The sequence below is a fragment of the Gouania willdenowi genome, chromosome 21, assembly GCF_900634775.1.
Source record: "Gouania willdenowi chromosome 21, fGouWil2.1, whole genome shotgun sequence".
In the NCBI taxonomy this organism is placed as follows: domain Eukaryota; kingdom Metazoa; phylum Chordata; class Actinopteri; order Blenniiformes; family Gobiesocidae; genus Gouania; species Gouania willdenowi.
The window spans coordinates 21418129-21429391 of NC_041064.1; the positions used below are offsets into that span (position 1 = coordinate 21418129).

General features: G+C 39.0%; 1 protein-coding gene across 1 annotated transcript; it reads right to left on the reverse strand.

Moving 5' to 3' along the window:
- Positions 1–2153: 2153 nt before the first annotated feature.
- Positions 2154–10178, reverse strand: LOC114455677 (alpha-aspartyl dipeptidase). The gene is made up of 8 exons (XM_028437058.1): positions 9857–10178; positions 9128–9216; positions 8139–8213; positions 7877–7956; positions 6729–6902; positions 4396–4455; positions 4237–4319; positions 2154–2296 (listed from the first exon to the last, which is right to left on the reverse strand). The coding sequence occupies exons 1-8, from the start codon at positions 9952–9954 to the stop codon at positions 2218–2220; spliced, it is 738 nt and encodes a 245-aa protein (XP_028292859.1). The 5' UTR covers positions 9955–10178; the 3' UTR covers positions 2154–2217.
- Between the last annotated feature and the right edge of the window lie 1085 nt (positions 10179–11263).

Genomic DNA, 11263 nt, shown 5'->3' on the forward strand with positions numbered 1-11263 from the left:
GTCATTTTAGCTTAATCAACAAGCAGGTGGGCAGGAGGGCCATAGCAACCGTAACTAAGGCAGGTTGGGCGGGGCTTAACATGAACAAAAAGCCACCAGGTGATCAATGAGTGTAAACGTGTTGATTTTGTATATTAAAGAGAAAAGATGCTAATTACCCATATTGGGTTTGCATTATAGGTGAAGGGTGGATATTTTACAGATGTATTAGCTTATGTTTATAACCTTTGGAAAATTTTGACACATCTTAATACATATTGGTTTCTGCTAACTACTTTTTTTTTTGTTCTGACTGTAGACATTTGTGATCTTTGTAATTCACTTTTGGTGCGTTTCCATTGGCGGTATCAGCGATACACGACTCAGCACTCCTCGCTTTCAGGACCCGATAATGTTTTTCCGAAGCGTTTCCATTGAGCACCAACCTGACACGCTAAACTGCCAGACTCAACAGATTGCCAACAAAAATCAATGGCGGCCAAATGCTTCGTCTCGTTGACTGTGCGCTGTGATGATTCTCAGACCCAATCAGTGTCTGCTTTGTGCCTACGTCACATTTTCAGATCAGATGGAACCTCAACAAAGGAGGGACTAAAAAAGCAGCACCAGGTACCACGGAGAAGGTACTTTTTCTCAGTAAAAACAGTAGAGCTGATACCGCCAAGTAGAAAAGCGCCATTTTTAAAGCCCAGAAAATAGAGGTGCACTCATTCTACTGGTACACTGGTGTTTTTAAATGAAAGCAGCTACAGCTAGATACTGCTTTCATGGTGTTTGTACTCTTATTTTTTTTATATAGAAATGTTTGAACACATTTGGCTTATGAGCTTCACAGCAGGCAGACTAATAAACCCAGGTTTTCAAATAAAGTAAAAGCAATATTTTGATATTTGAGGTATTCTGTATTAAAGTGTCTTACACTGACGTGTTGACTACAAATTTGGTTCTTTTCAAACAGGCTTTTAAATATACATTTGGGGGAATAAAGCTCAGTTTACTTTTGAGACTAATAACATCTTAAGTTCTCATTATGGAACTTAATGAAAAATTACTGCTACTATTCGGAGTTTCTGAGAAACGTCTCGATGTCCCGCCCTAAACAGCTCCACTTCCTCCCACTGCCAATCTACCGGAGGCCACACCTCTACTTTTCTGCACGCGTATCGCAGGGCATAACCGGGTCGCATTGATATAGGTCTATGGGTCAGGTAAGAGCCTAAACCATATTTACCTGTTTCGACGTGCGACCTTGTTTCCGTGCACAGTTCCGAATTCACTTTGACAGTCTCAAAAACAGGAAGTTGAAGCCTATTGGCTGGGCGCAGTCGGCGATCATTTCCATTTGTATTGGGGTCTATAGGACGAACTTCTATACAATAAGGTATATGAATGACCACCAGCAGTAGACCATAGTAAAAGACTAGTTAAGTATTTTTTCACATTTCAAAAGAATGACACGTAAACATAGATTTCTCAGAAACTCTGGATATCAGCTTTAGGAAGAAAAAAAAAAAAACCCTGTTCAGAAAATGTATTCAAATACTTGCTTTTCTAAAAACGACTGTGGAGCTTGTTTTTCATTTTTAATAAACTGTAAAACATGAAATGGTTTTGATATGAGCTCAAACTCAGGTCAGTGCTTTCTGACGATGTCATCGTTGAGTCACGGGTGCGACTCTGCTGCACTGATTTTTCTAAAAAGGCTTTTCTGAGGTCGTCTGTGTTTCAATTTAACAAGATAACGTAGTTTCACGTATCGGGGTTTTAGCAAAACGTCAGACATTTCTCATTTGTAACAAAAGGGTGAAAACTTCTCTGTAGCGTTGACTAACTTCCTGAGCTGATTCTGAATTTGTTGTTTTTAATGAAGTTCTTTTTCAGCTGTTTTTCAAAATCTTTGTTTGGGAAATAATTTTTAATGTATGTACCTTTCATCAAATGATTAAACTTTTAAACTGAAATAAATTGATTTGTTCACAATGTGTTGTCTTGATCTTTTATTTTTGCGTTCGTTACGAGTTTCCAAAAACTGAACCATTAGCCTTTAGCTTTCTGACATGTTGGTTTAAACTGGCTCATACATACAGTAGATACATATTCTAAATCATACCAAATCCTATTTTACAGGTTAACAAAGAGATGCACACGTTATGCTTGTTTAAAAATATTTATTACTCTGGGTCTTCCCTTAACATGAAAAACCGGAACTTTAAGCCTTCATTTGATTGGTCGGTGTGCGTCAGAGAGCAGGAAGCTGAGGTCACTGCCGGGCTCGTACTCCACACTGGGTTTTCCCCTAAAACGCACACAAATGTAAAGTCTGGTTTACACTCAGGAGCACAAACCGGGGCTGCACGACAAAAAAAACCTAATTGCAATTTTTCTGACATATATTGCGTTTTAATTTACTTTTTGTTTTTGTTTTATACATTTAAATGCTTATGCATTTTATTTTTTCCCAAATTCCATTTTATTTTTTTTTTTTTTTTTTTTTTTTCAAATTTAGTGTTTTCCACTTTTTTTTTTTAAATTACATTTTTTCAGAAAATATTTGTTTTTAACTCCTGTGAGGAAAAAAACTAAATACTAATAAAAAAAGAAAACTATTGTCAAAAATAAAAATGTAATTTAAAATAATGAGTAAGATGCAATCAAAAGGTAAATATACAGTAGGTTGTACAGACATTAATTATTGGTTGCTCCCTGGTATAATTATGAATTGAGTCTTTTAAAACGACATCGCGAAAATTAGAAAGGAAGTGTCTCTCTTCAAACATGGCAGAAGTTCATATTGCCTGAAGAAAAAGTTTGTTAACTTGTAGGAGAAAAAAAAAAAAAAAAAAAGCTCTTTGCAAAGATAGAACTTCCTATTACTTAATTTTAATAGAGAAAAACAAGAATAATCCTTGGTTTCTATTCAACACTGTAGCCAGGCTCACCAAAAGCCACAGCTCTGTTGAACCCTCTATTCCTGTCAACCTGAGCAGTGATGACTTCCACTTCTTTACTGAAAAAATGTTAACAATTAGAAACAAAGCTAACGTTCCCCCTGCAGGAGTGCTCAATAATTTCTGAAACAAAGCAGCTCTGAAATTACCGCAACATGTAGCTTTTATATTTACATCTACAATGATCTCCTCTTAGCCTCAGACAGAGGGTTGATCTCAGTTCTGGTCTTAGATCTCAGTGCAGCCTTCGATACAGTGGATCATTTATTGCTGTAGAGACTGGAAAGTGTTTTTGGGATTAAAGAAACGGTGCTGGGTTGGTTTAAATCCTACTTATCAGACAGAACCCACTTTGTTCACGTTAATAATCTCTCTTCAATATATCCCAGAGTTAATCATGGAGTTCCACCAGGTTCAGTTTTGGGACCAATACTCTTTACATTATACATGCTTCCACTAGGTAACATTATCAGAGAACATAATATAAATATACATTACTATGCAGATGATACACAGCTTTATCTCTCAATAAAATCAGATGAAACTCATCAGATATTAAAACTCCAGGCTTGTCTTAAAGACATCGAATCCTGGATGAGCCGTAACTTTCTCCTTTTTAACCAGGATAAAACCGAAGTAATTTTATTTTTGTCCAAAACACCTCAGAGAGAAATTATCAGAGCAAATAGTGTCTCTGGATGGATGGCATTACTCTGTCACCCAGCACCACATTAAAAAACTTGGGCGTTTTTGATTAGATTTAATGTAATTTCATAGTAAAGATACTATGGGATTCATTTTATTTGTTTAACTACTTCTATTATGGTTGTATTATCTTGAACAGAATAGTTCAAACTCGAATTTCTATGCTGATGATACTGCAAGAAAAAAAACTGTCATCTGAATCTTGTTTTAAATGCAAACTAAACAATGTGGGTTCTTCACCACATCAAAACTGCACGATCAGCAAAGTGAGATGGTTTTTAATCATTAATGACTTATTTAAAAGAGGGACACACTGTATGTTAGAGAAAAAACAAACTACAAATGTTGTTAGGATTTTATAACAGAAACTAGGCCTGCTTTGGTTACATGAAAAACAAAAAACCAACATATTTTGGTCGATTAGTGACTGGAAATGTGCTGTACATGAATTCTACAGCTCATCTATTGAGAACTGTTTATTGTAATTGTACTGCCACCCTTTAGACCAGGTCTCTCTTTTATAGGAGAGCTTCTGATCTGTATGGGACAAACCTGGTTAAATACAGAAAAACGTGTAGGTTACCTGGAGAACAGCCTGGCTTTGGTGGTCCCCAGTAAGGTGGCTTTGTTTCCTTCCACCAGCAACATGGATCCCTCTCTCAGACCCTAAAAAAGCAAACCATTGAACCACCTGCAGAGTGGATGTGTTGGTGAGCAGAAGCAGAGAGTGATGACGACTCACCAGAACGGATGGAGTGTTGGGTTCCTCGTGGTACTGAGTGATCCTCTGCTCCCGGGTCTCCTGCACGAAAACACAAACAGAAGATAGAAAACAACCAACAAACCATCACCTCACTAGTGTCTTGAAGAATCTGCACCAGATACCGCAGCACCGCGTCAGGAATTCTGTAGAGTTATTGGCTGGGAGTTTCAAACAACGTTAGTAAGTATAGGAGTTGATCTGTTTCATTCTATTGTTTGATATCTATCTTTTCGGACATAATAAGATGAAAAAAAGCTTTACAAGTTTGCTTTTTCTACTTTTTTTTTTTCAATATCTTGTTTATTTTTGCAGTTACAAGGAGACAGTATAAAGAAGGCAGTGGCTATCCGTACGGGTGCCATATCAATATACCGACATTCTATCCGTACGCAGCGCCCCTCATTGGGCAGTTTAGGTCACGTGACTGTGACTAAACCTTACCCTAAAAATTGTTGCGTTATTGGGTTATAACTACAAATCGACCGATAAGGATTTTTTTTAGGGCCGATACCAATTTTTTCCCCCCATCAGCCTTACCCGATGACCGATACAGACTGCTGATTTTCTTGAGCCGATACTATTTTTGCTCCCTCAATTTACATCATAAAAAGTACACAATGATGATAACAAATGGTACGAGTCTCAATTTTTTAAAAAGGAACATTTATTGATTAGCAAGGGTGACGTAGAATGACAACAAGTAAAAAAACATTTAACAGATATTAAAAACAGGTGACGTAGAACAAGAACACGTAAAAAATATTTCTGCTCTCTGTAAATAATGCGGATCGGCGAACGCAGCAGCCCGCATCGGCTGATGCCAAAACACGTAAAAAAATGCAAAAATAGGTCGATAACATTGGCCGGTCGAATTATCAGTCAATCACTAGTTACAACCTAAACCTAAGACGCTACGTACGTGTACTTCGGTAACCGTACCAATAGCACCGGGGGTTGTCCGTACGTCAACCGTACAAATACACACTTTCTATAAAGAATGTGAACCTATCACCATTAATAACACACAAGTTCATACCATACAGCAGTGGTTCCCAAACTTTTTCTGTTGTAACCTTTATTGAAAAAGGTCAAAATTGTTGACAATTCTTCTTCAAAACTCATTTTTTTAATAATTTTCATGCTCAATGTTTAACAAGGTCGTTCTCGTGCACTAACGCATCCTTTTCTACATTTACTGGATTATTATAACCTTCATTTTTGCTGTTCGGCTTTTATCAGCTTAATTTGACTTGATGTGAAAAGTCCTCTGTTATTGTCCTTTGTCCCACTTTACAAAGTACAGTGAACACACCACAGCTGTGTCTGTATAGCAGCAGAATGTTAAACATGACCATTTCATCATTTATCTAAGGCATAAGTTCTCAACTGGTGGGTCGCGGACCCAAAAGTGGGTCGCGGACAGCTGGTCAAAACTAAATCAATAGCTTACTTAATGTCTCTCATGTTGGACTTGTCTTTTATTGTGAAAGAAACTTTTCTTTTGACAGTCATGTTGCACAGGAAAATACATAGATTTGAGTTTTATAAAAGATTATATGTGCGTGTGTTTTCAATAGCTATTTTTGAAAAACTAAATTTGGTTGGTTGAATTCTCAAAAAAAAAAAAAAGTGGGTCGCGATTTATTGACCGTGGCAAAATGTGGGTCCCAAGGGAGACCAGTTGAGAACCCCTGGCATAAACCACTATTGGTCACCTTATGTCACTAGTAAATAATATGTAACACAACATGGGGATCTGAACATAAAAACTGTGCATTTGTAGTGTATTGTTAAAATGACCTTTTTTCATTTATGGATTAGTATAATATTATTGAAAGCTGTTACTTGTTGAAGTGCTTTGCAGTGGGATCTGTGAGATAAGTGGTGTATAAATGAAGCCTCAAAGGACAGCTGACTGTGGATGTGTTTTATAAATTCCATTATCACTCCTCTTTGACCTCAGCGTGGCTGTAAAACACTGCCGAGTCTGACTGATAACTGTTTCAGCTGTTGTTCAGCAGAAAATTGACCAATCAGTGTGAGCAGGATTATCGCTTACATCATAATAAATAATCAGAGCACAAAGAGCGCTGGCTGGGTTGGGTTTTACAAGCACGCGCTCCTATTGGTGGAAACCATAGTATTATAGCGACCTGAGAACATTTACTCCTTTAACATTGACTAATTAGATATGTCGTTTAAAGAAGAATAAGGATAAATAAGTAGATTACAGAAAACTGAGCTGAGGTTGGCTACTGATTAAATTAAAGACATTATCTTCAAAGCAAACATGTGTTGCTATGGTGACTTACTCCCATGTGGCGGCTGTTGGGGTCGGGGTCCAGGTAGTGCGGGTTGATGTTGAAAGGGACGAGTCCGATGGCATTAAAGGACGGAGGACAGACAATGGGCATGTCATTGGTGGTGCTGATGCTGATGGTGGCCACGTTGGTGCCAGCGCTGGAGCCCATGTAGGGGACCCCGTCCTGTGAGGGGGAGAGGGACCACCAGAGGGAGTCAGAGCATGACATTAAACCAGTGGTTTCCAACCTTTTTATACCACAAATTTCTGGCAACCCCAGAGACTCTCTTTTCTCTAAAATGAGTTTTTTTGATCATGTGTGTTGTACTCTGTTACAAATACAGCTCAGATATTTTCACACTGATTTTTATTTCAACTAGATGTATACTTGTCAAAGTATGAAAATTTGTCAATGCATTTGAAGTGTTTTTATTAAAAAAAAAAAAAAAAAAAGGAATAATAAACTTAAAAAGTTAATCTGGAGGAAATTACCTACCCCACCTTTAAGCTTGTTGAGCTTTCTGCCCTTTCCTGCCTATATATCTATTTCTTTGATATTATTGCCACTATTGTTTTGTATATTTGTATTGTTTTGTGTATATGTTCTATCATATTCATGTTATTGCTTTTCTATTTTTATTCTTTTACTCTATTTTTTTTCTTGAAGGACTTAACGTGGAACTTGGGGGCTTTATTCTGTTTGGTACATGTTCATGCACATAATGACACAAATCCTTGAATTATCTTTTGTTTTTTTGTTTTTTTTAAGTGTGCAAAATAATAAAAAAATAAATAACTAAATGCATTTTTTGATTTCAATATAAAAATGTAATTTTGATATTTTATTATTAACAGACATTTCAGGCGACCCCACAAGGTTGAAAAACACTGCATTAAAATAAAGAATGGAGTCTATCTGAAAAGGGAAAAGGGAGGAGAGTCAGACAAATAGAGGGCTTGGTTCATTTCAAAGAGAAAAAAAAAAGGAATACATTGCTTTTATTTTGGTGGGTTGGGCACATTGTGTGCATGACACAAAAATATATTCAATCATTCAATCAAATCTTCAAAAAAAATAAAATGATACTATTTAATTTGTATTAAACAAAAAAAATGGTCTGAAGTTTGGCGACGCATGATACTGAAGGTGTGCATTACCTCCATGACTCTCCTCTGGATCTCAGTCACCACCTTGTTGTCATAAAGACTCTTCAGCAGACGGAATGTGTTGCCTCCTCCTGCAGGCGGAAACCTCTGTTAGCATCTCCACAAAGCAGGAATGGAAAACAGTGGGCAAGAAATATTAGAAAAAAAAGTCACAGAATAAGACAAACGGAAGTGAAATAAAGGAAGAGAAACAGCTGAGTCATCAGTGTGAAGAAGAAAGTCCATGAAATAGCTTCAACTCAGGTTCACTCACCAATAAAAATGCCCTCAGCTTTCCGCACGGCTTCCACAGGATCCGAGGCCTCGTGGATGCTCTCCACTTCATAACCTGGAAAACACTTTATACACTTATCCTTATATACACTTATATACACACATTGACTGCACATAGGGCTTGGATCTAGCATGACAATAATCACTTCAGACAAAAGGTTCTTAACTTGTGGATCAGGAACCAAAAGCGAGTCGTGGACCTGTTTTCTTTAAGTTACCTATATATGCTTTTATTTTGAAGGGGATTTTTCCATGCATGAAACAGGAGGTGGGGATAAGTTTGTATGTAATTATTTATGGAAAGTTAAAATATGTGCAAAAAGTTCCTTATTGCATATATCATTCTTTTAAAGTGAGCCTCTATTGTGAATTCTATAAAGCCGTGGCTTTTCATTCAGAAATCTATGAATATGGCCCCTCATTGGCCAGTTTAGGTGACATCATAGATGCACCACGTGACTTAAAGTACCGTCAGTTTTATTTTAGCTCATATTAATTTTTAGCTACCCCGCTAACCCTTTTATTTTAGCCCTAACCCTAAACCAGGAAATACCCTAAAATGTTGATTTTTTTCGTTTATGTATTTTTAACCGTAACCCTATCCCAGGAAATACTCAAATGTTTTTGTATTTTTTTTATTTTTTCGTACATGTATTTTTAAAGGTGGAATTTACTGTGTTAAATATGTTAAAATGAGAAAATACATATGACAAAAGTGGGATTCGAACCCAAGGCAGCAGAAGGAAAAATTCTTGAGTGCGGCGCCTTAGACCACTTTCATTCTATAATATTAAGATTATTAACGTCTTTCCATTTGATATACATTTTTCTTGATTTTAATCCAGGTCCAATAATTAGAGGATGAGTGGATAAAATTAAAAAAAAAAAAGGAAAAAAAAAAAAAAAAACTGCCTTAACTTGTGGTGGACTCTTGACCTTTCAAAGTAAAAGGATATCACACAAACTAACCCAGGGTCTTGAACTTGTCCCGTGCTGTCTTGGTGTAATTGTCTCTGTCGTGGAGAGCGTAAGGAATAAAAAGCACTTTCTTCACATCTCTGAAACACACAAACATACAGTCTGGGTCATTTAACACATTAACAAAACCTTTATAAGACATAAGCATCTGGTAGTTCTCTGCATTAGGTGCAGGTCACTGGTGATTGGACCAGTTTTTTGTTTTGTTTTTTTTTTACTGTTGTAGCTGCTTTAATAAGGAGCTGGAAACTACTTGTCAGAGTTTCGTTTTGTGTGTAATTTCACAATGAGGAATGTCTCGTTCCACAACATTCCAAAGTGTTTTATTAGATTGAGATTTGGACACAATGTGTACAGTAAAAACCTGTTTAAATTGAATATGTTATTGGTAAAACATATCGTTTTTGGTGAATATAGTCATATGACTAAAATCTGTATTTATTTTTGCTTTGACACCTACTTACCAAAGTCAATTCAAAATCCGGCCCTTTTATGAGCTGTTTTCGCGGCTAGAACCAACGCATTACACTCAAACTTCAGACATATACATGCTTAATTTTAGCCTAATAAGCATCCTTTTGTAAGCCGATCTTCACGGCATGTACAAATATTAACAAACAAATGTCGCAAACCTCACAGTAAACACGTGTCGGCTGAGTCATGTGACTTTACTAAAAATGTGCGTTTTTCCAAAAAGACTTCGCTGTCGTCACAACGTACTTTCCAAAGAAGTGCGATATCTGCTGCTGACAGTGGTCCAGGTACCCACCACCGCCATGCAGGGTGGAGTTAGACACCAGCAGCAGCTTCCTCTTCATCCCTGGACGTCCACAGCGACAGACGGAGTGAAACTGACGGGTGAGTTCACGACGGACTGACGCTCAGTAACTCACAGCCATAAAACGCTGACGTCAGCGCTTTTTAAACGCTACCAGCTGCTGTTGGTGCACTGTTAGACACACAACTGCAGTCAACGTTATGTCACAGCACCAGAACCCACTTTAATTCTCCTTAATTTAACAAACGACAACATAGTCTTGCTAATATTTGTACAACATTATTCCAAAAGCGGAATCAACTAGTTCCGGTTGGATATTTTCAGAATAAAACATCCAACTTCTAGGTTTTCCGGCATTTCCTTTCAAAACAAAAGCGTTTCTTTCTCTTTTTTTTAAAAATTTTTTTTTTAATTAAAAAACAAACAATCATTCTGGGTGCTCATTGGGCTTTGTGTTTTTATTTCAAGTTGAATTTTGTGTATTTTTTGTTGTGATTTTGTGTATTTTTGGAGTCATGTTGGGCCTGTACTACAAAGCTGGATTTTTAAAAGATTGTATTGATGTCTAAAACAATTTTTCTCTTGTCAGCTGTCAGATCAGATCCACGCAGCAACGTGTACAGAGAATGACCCGCCTATTCTTTGGCAAGTCGTTTTCCAAGAGAACTGATTGGTCAGGAGGAGGAGCTTTATGCTGCGTTCACAGCGGATGCGTCACAAAATGTCCGTACGTCCAGATTACATACGTTAATGGATAGATGCGGCCCAGAGGCGAAATCTTTCCTGTGCGGCGGTGCGGTCCGATCCGCGCGTCAAGAGCGTTGGCCACGGGCGGTGCCGTGCCGGGTGGGTTGGCTGGGGGGTGGTCTCGTTGGGGGGCCTGGGGTGGTGGGGTCCTTGGCTCCGGTCCGGGGGGATCCGGGGTGGGGGTAGCTTTGGGGGTGGCTGCTGCCCGGGGTCGGCGATTGCCTCCTGGGTTGCTGGGTGGCGGGGTGTGGCTGTGGGTTGCTCCGTCGGCCCTTGCGGGTCCTTGGCTTGGCTCCCTGGGGCGCACCTTTGCCAGGGATGTCGCTTGCGCGACGAGCCAGGCGGGGCCCCCTCGGGGGCTTTTTGTACGACCGCAATGGCCGGGGTGTGGACGTTATGGCTAGAGGGGTGGGGTGGGGTGGGGGGTGCTATGGGGCCTCCCCGGGGGTCGTATTGGGCGGGTGTGCGGGGGCGCGGCGCATGGTTCCTGGCCCGGTGGATCCGCGTTGGGATTGGCTGGTCTGCTGGCTGGGTGCACCGGGCGCCGTGGGCGCGATTCCGGGGCGGGGGTGCCCCGGGGGCGGATCCTTGGGCTACGTGTC